The sequence below is a fragment of the Barbus barbus genome (genome assembly GCF_936440315.1).
Source record: "Barbus barbus genome assembly, chromosome: 3".
Lineage (NCBI taxonomy): Eukaryota > Metazoa > Chordata > Actinopteri > Cypriniformes > Cyprinidae > Barbus > Barbus barbus.
In genome coordinates, this window is record NC_136731.1 from 28,607,448 (window position 1) to 28,619,551 (window position 12,104).

A 12,104-nucleotide genomic window follows, 5' to 3' on the forward strand; every position below is an offset into this window, starting at 1 on the left:
AAAAAAAAAAAAGTGTGCGTAAAATTGGGCAGAAATAGCTGAAACATTTTAATTTTAGAGGATTACTGTATCGATAAGATCTGCATTTGATTGTAGTTGTTTCTAATCTTCCGAATCCACAAATAACCTTGGTTATCAGACTCAATTGTACTGCACTCACTGCTGGTGTGCGAGAAGAAGAGAGAGATTAAAAAAGAAAACGGTGGGTAAGGACACTTAACTCATTGCATGCATCATCATAGAAAACATGATTCATATAGCAACTCTTTCTGAAGAAAATTAATAAAATCCTCTTCTCTTGACAAATATAAATATATTTATGTTCGGGATAATATGTACAATAACCATGTTTGCCATCATAAACACCATTGCATTGGGGGTTGATAGAGCAGATTAGCACTCTTGCTATGGGTACACACACTTTCGCAAAGACAGCAATGACTGATTGGCGTGTTGAAGCATGGATCGAAGGAACGGACGATGAGGGGCATTCGGCTGTGAGAAGGCTGGTGGTGCGGAGAGCAGCAGCGGTTTAGTCCCAAGAGCCAGGCGAGTTGCCATCCTCCTCCAGTTCCCACTGAAAGTTTTGCCCTGTCATTTGGTAGAACATCATGTTAAAGGGCTTGTAGAATTTGTGCAGTCTGCGAATGACATCGGGGTCTATCTTGGGGTGAGTTCTGCCCTTGGACTTGCCAAGGCACCTTGGGGTGCTGCTGTCCTCTGGCTTCTTCAAGCAAGGGAATCCCTTGGTTTTATTAAAATAGAAATGCTTGTCAGTAACAATACGCTTGAGTCCCAGGAAATCCTGCACCTTTTCCATCTCGCCGGCCGGATCGACGATAAGTCGCTCTCCGCTGACAAAGTGCATCTGCGAGAGCGGGAAATACTGCATCCAGCTCTCCAGGTGAAGCGCGTAGATCCCTATTCGCAGGGCACTCCATGACGCATCGATCAAGCCCAGTGTTCGGTTTTTGAAGGCCAGCACTTCGAAAGTGGGAATCTCGGGCCTCTTGGAGAGCGTCTGAGTATAATCCGAAATGGCTCTGGTCACTGGGTTGCGGACGACTATGATTAGCTTAATGCCTCTCGTCATCGAGTGGATTCGCTTCGGGGCACTGTTTGTCACAAAGTAGCTGGGTGTCTTCTCCATCGTGATCTGTCCCTCCAGAGTAGACGGCATCAGCTCCCTGCAAACACCAGAAGCCAGAGAAGCAAATTAGTGTGAAGCAGTTAACACGACGCACTTCATTATTAAATATCTTCATTATTAAACACAATACCCAAGGACAAGGTACGTGCAAAATTGATTCAACTGGTAAGTGGTAAATTATTTGAAATCACAGGTGAAAATAACTGTTATTATCACTGGACATAATGTTGCAAGTAGAAGCGTACAGCTAATTACAGCCACGGAGTAACATACAAGAGATAAAAGCACAAAGATGAAACGTGTACGTGTACAAGAGCTCGTTGCTTAATTGACTCCATCTGTGTTATTCCTGGCACTGTTTTGGAACTTTAATAACGAGTTCACTGCATATCATTAATACTGCTGAGCCTGGGGTATTGTTTTATCATACATTTACTCAGAGTGTTACACTCTGTACCCAGCAAAGGCTTTTATATATATATATATTTTATGTGTTGCTGATTTAATGTTGGTTGTAGTTAGGTAACCTTGAGGTATAATATTCTAGATTATCACACCTAAACAATATATGTTAAAAAGAAAAAAAAAATCTTGTCATCTTCTGTAAGTATCAGACATTTTTTTTAAACCTCAAAACATAAAAAAAAAAAAAAAAATACAAACGGACTCAAATTCAAATCTCTTACAGGTTTTGTGATTTAGAACACTTATCTCAAAAATTATTTCAAAAACTTCTATATTTTGATACAAGTCACTTGCGCAGGCTAGTTATTCAGATTAAAATGAATCGTATAGTCTTATGATGTAAATAGATTTCAGAATGATTATTTTTATAAACATGGTGATGTTTATAAGCATATTATTGTTATTATGAAGAAATGAAAAAATGTAAAACTGGAGTATAACACAGACTTTATTATTTATTAGATTTTTGATATTGATATTGTTATTGCACTTTGATTTGAACACATTTGGACATATATTTTCTGACATATGCACCAGGCTAGATGTGCTAGTGATGTTTATAAAACATTGCAAAGGAATGTGCTAACAACAACATAAAATAACAACATATGTTGCTGCAGCATTTTTTAAATATGTATACAATTAAAATCTAGACATCTGATGTCAAAGTACATACATAAAATAAAAACATTATCACATCCTTCTTACAGCTTAAAAATTCTATGTATCCTATGACCTTTCTCCTCTTCTTGTTCTGATTTAGTTCAGATGCCTCACTGGAAGAACAACATATTAATTATGGCATTTTCTGTGATAAGAGATGTATTTGCTTTGAGTGATTATAGTCAGCTGTTTGTCACCGTATGAAGTATTGTGTTCAACTTTTTATCATCAAGATCAAACCGGGAGATTAATCAGTGTGCCAGGAAAGAGTCATTCATAAGTGAAGGAAATTAAATAAATATTTATCGCTGTTTTGGGCTTATATTGCAATGTGATCCATGCCCCAGGAGGGCAAAACAAATGAATATTTAGCAAGCTCTCAGCTCTATGATCTATTCATACTGATCTATTCAGTATGATCCCTCATTAAATCTCACAACAAGAATTTGACCTAAATTTATGACTACATAATTAATTTACCTTCAGTTCTACGTAATTGAGACACTATGGGACTCATCAGTACACACACAATAAATTAATGAAATAAAAATCACAGACATTAAATTTAAATTCTAAATAACATTCACTAAAATGAGCTTATCATATCATATCTTATTAAATAAATAATAAAATATAAATAAATGTGTTTATTTATATATAAATAAATGTATATGTGTTGGTAAAGCTATTTCATTAAGGGGCTATTTAAGGAGAAGATATTTATACATTTCTAAAATATAGAACTGATAATGTAATCATAACATACTTTATAATGTAATTAGATCATTTATGATTTAACCGTATTTCCCCACCTTAAAAACAATGAGGCTTTTTGAATAAATTAATCTAGATTACAGTGACTGCATCAATTAAAATTTAAGAGGTACTAACACTAAGAATTACAATATATATTAGTTAAAATATATATTTCATTTAATATATATATATATATATAAAACAGAGACTTGAACTTCACTAATGTTAAGTTACATTGCTTCTTATTAGACTAAAAGCTACATTATTTTAAAAAATGTAAAGTTAGTAGTCCACAACACAGGAAAAACACTGACTTAAAATACTGGAAAAGTAGTGGTAAAATGCAAAAGCTTTTGAAGAGAGACAAAACAAACGGATGGATTTAAATACACACAGTTGGTGGTAATATAATCATTTCTGTGGCTGCATGGACTCAATCACCCAAAGCCAAATATAAACTTTAGTCAAGCGATTTTGGCTGAATTAAAACGTTACAGGCTGAAGGTCTTACTTTAGGGCACAACGGTTAAAGAGCAGGTCTTTAACTTTAGCTGAAGCCTGTCAAAATGTTCTGCACTATTTATTAGGTAATTCTTGAAATGTTTGCTTTTATCATCTGTTTGACCTTTTCTAGCTTTTACCGGAGCAGAAAATAAATAAATAAATCTGAGTCTTTGTTAAACCTGCCAGAAACCAAAAAATCAGAGTTTAAATACTTGCTTGCACACAATTTCTCAGAACTGCTGATTTTTCCATTGACAAAAAATGGAAAAGTTCACCCAAAAACGAAAATTTCTTCATCAGATCAGATTTGGAGAAATGGATTCTCTGCAGTGAATGGGTGCCGTCAAAATGAGAATTCAAACAAACAGGTGTTTTGTAGATTATATTACTTTTGATTAGGGCTGGGCAAGTCAATGCGTTATTATCGCGTTAACGCACTAATTGATTAACGCCGACAATTATTTTATCGTGTATTAACGCAGTTTTTTTTATTATTATGAAAGTCCATTGCTCACTGGTTCTGAATACACATACAGACAAACCATGGGTCACAGGGGGGTGGGATGTTGATCAGTACTTGGGATGGGTGTCATCACGTGTCTCAACCAATGAGAGCATTTGGGGTAGGCCTAAGACTGCAGCAGCACTCACATGAAACGCTTACAACTTCATAAGTGGAAAATAGGAAGTTTCCGATATCATGTGAAGACACATGATATATTTATGATATACTTTTGCCGCTCAGAAATGTTCATGCAGTCATGCTGCACGTATCAGAAGTTCCCGTTAGCGCTCACACTCAATGATATCTGGCCCACCTTTTCCAACCGAGCCAGGCATGGCTTAACAAACCCCGCCCGAGCGCGGCATGTAGCGATCACTCTAGTCAAATGAAAAGGGGTTTGGGGGTCAAACACGCTCGGGCACGGTTAAGATAGCCTAGTGTGAGTACACACTTAGGGTGTACTCACACTAGGCAGGATTGCCTTGAACCGAGCCCGAGCGCGATTGTCCCCCCTCCCCCCTGCCCCACTGGCCTGCACTCACATTTGCACAAAACTTTCCGGGCCGAAGCACGCTTATGTCATGTACGAGATAACGGAGAAATCCACGTTCGCTAATATTCTGCATGATATATTTATAATTTATGCCGTTCAGAGATTTTCAGTTGTATCAGAGAATTATTAAGGAGGCAGCTGACGTTAATTTGCAGCTTTACTCGCAAAACTACAATTCCTGTTCATCAATAAGGTGAGAACCAGACCCGTTATAAACATAAACATACTTGTTTTAATTAAATTAGTTGAAGAGTGTACTGTAGTAGTAGTAATAGAATGTTTGCGGTGGTAATGATGACAGTAGCGCACACAAAAACAGTACCTGTTTCACGCTCCAGCGCGGTTAGCGCACATACATGTGTACAGTTAAACACCTTAAATAACTTGCGTACACAAGACCCCTGAGCCGTGATTTTTGCTCCACACGTGTTTTAGTGTTCTCTTTGACCGTGGGAAATTTGAAATGGGCGCGTCTTTCCACTCTGAAGATATCGGCAAAAGATATTTTTCCAAGGTGAGATTTTCATTTCACCATATCCCTTCCACAATGAATAGCTTATTATTCTTTTATGATTGTTAAACTTAACTTATATCATTGCAAACGTTACTCTGTGCTCTAAAAATAGACATATTTTGTGACATTGTGCCATGCAAGGTCTTTTCATAATCCAGAGAAACGCGCAAGCATGCCAGTGGGGTACGGTTGAGACACAGTGTATTGTGTGAGACACGTATTGCTTCACATGCTGTTTAGTTGAACAGTGTTATGATAATAGGATAAAAGTCACATTTACACATATGCTACGCAAATTCTGTTAAAAATTATATTTGTGATATTTCAACTGTCTATTATTAATGGACATATTTTCTAACATGAATGTTAAAATGATTTCATAACATTTTAAGAAATATTCAAGGTGGTAAAGTGGGTACAGTTGAGACACACTTTATAGGTTGCTATGTACTGTATACAGTAACAGTTCAATCATAGAAAATAAAATGAATACAGAGGCTGTGTGTGTTTGTGTACTGCTATTAGGCTACCTATACATTATGGGGACCAAATGTTCCCACAAGTATAATACCAGTAAATTCTAACCTTATGGGAATATTTTTTAGGTCCCCATGATGAAACAAACTTATAAATCATAAAGAATGATTGATAATGTAAAAATGCAGAAAGATTTGAGTGATGTATAGGTTTAGGGGTAGGATTATAGAATAGATGGGTATGTATATTGTTATTTTTGCTGTTATGTTTGCATTTGTACTGTTTTCCATATATTTTTGTAGTGTTAAATATTTGTTCCTGTTTTGTTTAACTGAATTTGAATTAAATAAAGCAAATAAATAAATGTATTTTTAAACTGTAATTTATTACATTTGCAATAAATGGTTAGCCAGCTTTAGAGCATTAAGAATGGGCGTCTGGTTCAACTGTACACCAGATTGATACAGTTGATACAAAAATGCACCTCATGTTTATGAGCTAATTGTGGAAAATATGAACTACTTATGGCTATTTTCAATTTATGATATTTTAGTACACTACACAAGCAAAATAAATATCATGTGAAAAATCACTTCATTTCAGCATCTAGTTTTTGTGTATGATGAAAAAAGCAGAAAGTGTCTCTACTTTACTCAGTCTACTCTGCCTGTTTCGTGCTCACACTACATGCGTACCGTGCCCGAGCCCAACCGAACCGTGCCCTGGCCCACCTCTTTCAATCGGACCAGGGCCGGCTAAATGAACCATGCCTGAATGAAGCACGGAGCTTTGGTTTTATATTTAATTTGATTACATTAATAACTTAAGATTTAGGCTACAAAAAATATTTTAACTGCTTCTATGTAAAAGAATTCTGCTGTAAAAAAAAAATCACCTTATTTGTTTAAAGTGTTTGCAAACCAAATGTTATTGCACTTTTATTCATATGGCTGTACTATTAAATGAAAAAGTGCACAATACACTACTTTTGAATTTAATATTGAATTTTGTGCATAATGCAATTAATCACATAAAATCATGAGATTAATCGCGGTTAAAAAATATTTTTAGTCGTTGCCCAGCACTACTTTTGATGTTTTTATCAAAATCTGCTCTGAAAAAGAACCAAAATCACCTACATCTCAGATGGCTTGAGGGTAAGTACATTTCTAGCAGATTTTGGGTGAATTATTCCTTTAAAAACTTTCCATAGCTTCACACTGGGCAACAGCACTCACTTCATGCAATCACAAATATATTTGTGAAGTCTAGGTAAATAAAGAAAATGCCTCTTACTCTCTCATTCCCTTGAAGCGCTCTGTAAAGACTCTTATTTCCACTCAAATTGCCACCAACTGCTCCTCGTTATTATTACATTTACCATACGTAACAACAAACAATGGGTAAGAACTCAAGTTATTCAGGCTTATTTTGCTAACACTATAATATCTGACAATTCAACAGGTAAAACACCAAAGGGGTCGGACTTCCAACCTCACAGCTGATGGGATGGATTTACTGCTATGATATTAAAAACAAAATTGTATTACTCTGAGGCATTACTGATGAAAACAGCAGTAACCTTTGATAAAGGAGGTTCAACACTGTAAACATCATATGAGAGACAATCAGCAGCTTTGTTACATTTGATACAATGTCGATCTGTAATTCATCATCACCAGAATGACCTGGCTATATAATCTTATTTAACCAACATGAAATATTTAAAGGTTCTGAAAACTCTATTATTTTTTGCACTACAATCTGATCACCTATAATCGTATATTATTGACCATATGTCATTGCTTGTGGGGGGGGGGCAACATTTTTGTGGAAGGGACTGCAGATACTTATATCTGGAACTCATATCTGATATTTTTTTAAATTGTATTCTTTCATCCTGCATTGATGTTGCAAAACCTACTGGTATAAAAAAAAGTTTGCCAATGCAGCTGAAGGTTCAAAGTGCACAGTAATGTGCAGAGGCAGCACACATACTCACAATAGATTGGATACTGCATGTGCTGTTTCATACACTATATACAGCAGCATCTTGCACAGGCTTAATTTATTATATAGATGCTGAGGGATTGTGGAACTGAAATATAAGCATTGTCCATCAAATTGTATTAAACGGAACTGCACCTCAGTTCGCAGGTTAAAATGCTGTGTGTGTGCGTGTGTGTCAGGTATACTCTATGTTATGGGGACAAAATGCCCCCACAAAGATGGCAATCTCCAAAATCCTTTTTTTGGCCCCATGAGGAAACAAGCTTATAAATCATTTGGAAAATCTAAAAATGCTGAAAGGTTTGTGTGAGGTGTAGGTTTAGGTGTAGGGTTAGGATAGGGCAATAGAAAATGTAGTTTGTACAATAGAAAAAAAACATTATGACTATATAGAATATCCCTTTAAAACATGGAAACCCAACATGTCTGTGTGAGAGAGATTTATAGGATTCAAGTAAAGTGTTACCATATTTTTTTCCTATTCCATTTTGTGTATAAATTATATAAATTATAATTAAAATTAAAATTGGAAAATAAAGTATTACTTATAAAATAGTTCATGAAGCAATATTGCTGATTGTATTGTTGTCTCTTTCAATATATACATTCAGAATGTATTCTGATGTGACAGCTGTCGCTCTCGCACAAATATGGCGATAGCACAAGCCAGTCAATCATTGCACGCTGGACACATTTTAAATGAGCATCTCTCCGGGCCACATTCGAATTCTCCTTGTGGAACACATCAAATGGAGAACATATATCCTCCATGCCCCTCAGCACACGCATGCACACACTCACTCATAAGTGCCTCTGTAATTTCATTTCTGTAACAGTATTGCACTTCTGATGGGTAATTTCCCAATGGATTATGCTTTGCTCAACATGCTATAGAGCTGTGGCCACTTCTAGAGCAGTAATGGGATATAAAACACATCTGTAGATAGCACAGTGACTAGAAAGAGTATTAGTTTTCATTCCATTCCATCAATGTTCTACACTTCCTCAGTGCGGTAATGAATGACTAAAGTTTTTTGCCCTCTCAAGGTCTTCAGGATTTGCTATTTAAAGTCCACGATGGAGCACACAAGATGCCCATGGCTGGGGTTTGTTTGCTCACAAGTTGAATTGAATTTAATAAAAAAATAAATAAAAAAAAAACTTGCTGAGAGTGACCAAAACGGGAAAAAACCTATAATGAATCACCTTGGATTCACCTATGTAAATCGCATCTAAAGTACAGGCGCAACGAGCAGCAGGCCTCGATGTTTAATAACAACATGTTATGCTTCTCTGGACGAAACGTTCCGTCAACAGGACAGATGACTGATGCTCAAGGTAATCTTCTTCATTTAAGATGAGCACATAGCCATTGTCCTCATCAAGCTCGATGCAAATCATTATATGTGTAATTGCAAAAATATGGAGATTACGGAGGCGCGATACCTTCATTTGTGATTGAGGTCGAACTCATTTTGATTGTGAGTGAATCAGTCATGGATGGTCTACATTTAAAATGTCAAAGGGAGGGGAGTGGTGGAAAAGAAAACAGAATGCTGATAAATAAGCAAATTTTCCTACGCGCCGCAGATGACTCGGCTGGCCTCGCACTCAGCTGGAACGGTGAAAAACAGATACAAATGGTTAACAATTGCTTATGCCTGCATGAGGAGTGCAACATGACATGGGTCATTCGGGTGGGCAGGTAAATACAGCGCGAGGGGCTGAAAAGGCTTCCCTCACCATCTGCTGTTTACCTACTCGCACAAATCGCATAATATACCGGAGCTATTTGTCTATAGGCCTTGCCGTGCTTGCATAACGCTTGGATAAACATGCTTAGGACAACTAGAGTTAAACGAGATAAATTCCTTTGTAGCTCTGTGGATCAATTCATGTGAACTGAATTTTTCCGTTTAAGAAGAAAAAATGCATGGTGCATTTACGATTGTGAATTTCATGTTGTGTAAGTTGTTTATTTCTTGGCTTTTTTTGTTTTACAGTCAAATAGCAGGTGAACACAGTTAAGTAGAAGAAATAGCAGTGTAATGAACATAATTTTTGAGGGAATGTTGCTTTCAGAGTGAAAAACGTCTCGGTTACGTATGTAACCCTCGTTCCCTGAAGAAGGGAACGGAGACATCCCGTCGGTGACCGACGAATTGGGATCTCGCTTAGAGAGACCAATCCACTTCGAGTGTAACTAAACGAGCCAATGCACATTGGCATGCGATTATTGCATCCAGCTGCCGCTAATCACAGCGTGAGTATAAGTAGGCAGCAGGTGCAGCGCATATTCAGATTTTCGCTGAGGAGCCGAGCCGGTGACCCGGCCGCTCAGCGGTGGTACAGCAGCCGTGGCGACGGGACGTGACGTCTCCGTTCCCTTCTTCAGGGAACGAGGGTTACATACGTAACTGAGACGTTCCCTATCAGTCAGTCACTCCGAGTCACGTCGGTGACCGACGAATTGGGATCCCTACCAAAGGGCCACGGATACTGCCCCTTCCAGTGTCCTGTGAAAGCCTCCTGTGCCCCTATTTTTTAGACGTCTCCGTTTATACGTTTAGACGTCTCCGTTCCCTTCTTCAGGTAACGAGGGTTACATACGTAACCGTCACGTTCCCTATCAGTCTGTCACTCCGAGTCACGTCGGTGACCGACAAATTGGGATCCCTACCAAAGGGCCACGGATACTGCCCCTTCCAGTGTCCTGTGAAAGCCTCCTGTGCCCCTATTTTTTGGCACAGGTCAGGGCTAGGACAGAAGACCAGCTACTGTTGCCACGGCACTACCAACTCAGTAAGACTGGATAACACTGGGAAAAAGCGTACCCGTTCCAGTTGGAACCGGATGCTGCGGAAGCTCGCCCTTCCCGAAGGAGGTCCGGAGCAATTACGCATATGATCAACCTTTAGGCGCATATGGAAAATTAGAGGAATTTGTACCTCATGGAATTTGGCAGAAGACCTGCCGGGGAAACACGGGCTCTCAGGCTATACCGTGGACTATACACATATGGGGTCCAATAAGGCCTTTAATATGGAACCCAGCCCTCTACCGGTTCTCATGGATTCAACGAGTGAGGGCCTAGCGTCAGATGCTCCGCCACATCTGACTGCCGAGGGGATGGAGGAACTTGACAGGGTCTACAGTACGGACTCTCTGGAGCAGTTTTAGCAAGCCGACCCGAAAACGGAGCCTCTCAGTGCTTCTACCCGTTTGAGGTGAGAACACAGGAGGAAACCGGTTCCACACGAAGGCTATAGAACTATAGGAGTTCTATAGGAGAATCTCCACCCGGCCCTCCTCCGGGGGAGGGGGAGGCACATCCGCCACCTCCCAAGCAGTCCTCCTCGCTCTCTGGATCGCCCGTCCTGTGCCTCTTGCTCTTCCGCTCACCGCCACGTTTGACGGGGGCCAAGACGGGCGGGGCGGCCTGCCTACGCCCAACTCAACGGCACCGCTTCTGGAGGCTGCTGCGGATGGGGTGCAGGAGCAGGGACGGACGCAGGGGCCGCCCTCGGCGACAAGCAGGCTGGGGCGCTGCAGCCGGCGGACGGGTGGAGGCAGCAGCTGCCCGCCGGGGCCGGAGGTGTTGGATCACCTCAGCCTGCTCGTGAGCAGCCGAGAACTGCTGGGCCATGTTCTTGACTGCGTCGCCGAAGAGGCCAGTCTGGGACACAGGGCCCTTGAGGAACCGATACTTGTCGGTGTCCCCATGTAGACCAGACACAGCCAGGGGTGAACGTCCTGGACCACAAGTGTGGACATCGCACGACCCAGAGACCGTGTCACCTTCGTCGCACGTAGCGTGAGGCCCGAGGTACAAGCTCTCAGAGCTTCCGGATTGTAACCACCCCCGTGCATGTCCTCAGTGCTTTTAGCATGAGGACCCTGCAGTAACGCCGTAGCGTAAGGTGGAGGCAGCTTCCCCACAGGCCATATAAGCACCGCCGGACAGACCAGACGAGTACCTACAGGCCCGGAAGGGAAGGCACGATTCGCCCCGCCGAGTGGAGATGGTATTAGGACACAACTGCATCGCAACTGACCGCTCCACCGGGGGGACCCTCGTATACCCCCTAGCTGTGCCACCACCGAGGGTGGTGAGGGGGAGGAGCTAGCAGGGCGGTTTCTGGCAGTAAAAGGTGCCGTCCACGACCTGGTAAGCTCCCCATGCACCTCCGGGAAGAGAGGCACTGGGGCAGGGCGTTGAGAACCAGCGCAAGCTACCCCGAGAAACCAGTCGTCCAACCTCGAGGGCTCGGGACACGGTGGGATCTCCACTCGAGCCCTACCCTCTCAGTGGCCCAGGAAAGCATAGCCATGATTTCTGGATCCGACTCAGGCACTGCTACTGCCGGAGCAGCAGCACAGCCGAATCTTCTTCCCCAGAAAACTCCGGCTCCCCTCCGATGCAGCGGTTGACATCCGGTCATCGGGTGGAGCGCCAGGGTAACTGCTGGTGCTCCTCTTGTAGAGGGCCCAGCACGTTCCACTGACA

General features: G+C 40.8%; 1 protein-coding gene across 1 annotated transcript in view; it reads right to left on the reverse strand.

Moving 5' to 3' along the window:
• Positions 1-532: 532 nt before the first annotated feature.
• The window catches only part of LOC306848554 (heparan sulfate glucosamine 3-O-sulfotransferase 4-like), a gene marked incomplete at its 3' end in the record, with an annotated part of 136,491 nt that continues 124,919 nt past the window's right edge, over positions 533-12,104 (reverse strand). The window contains exon 2 of the mRNA XM_079383183.1: positions 533-1,187. Within this exon, the coding sequence (XP_079239309.1) occupies positions 533-1,187 (655 nt within the window). The remainder of the gene's footprint in view (positions 1,188-12,104) is intronic.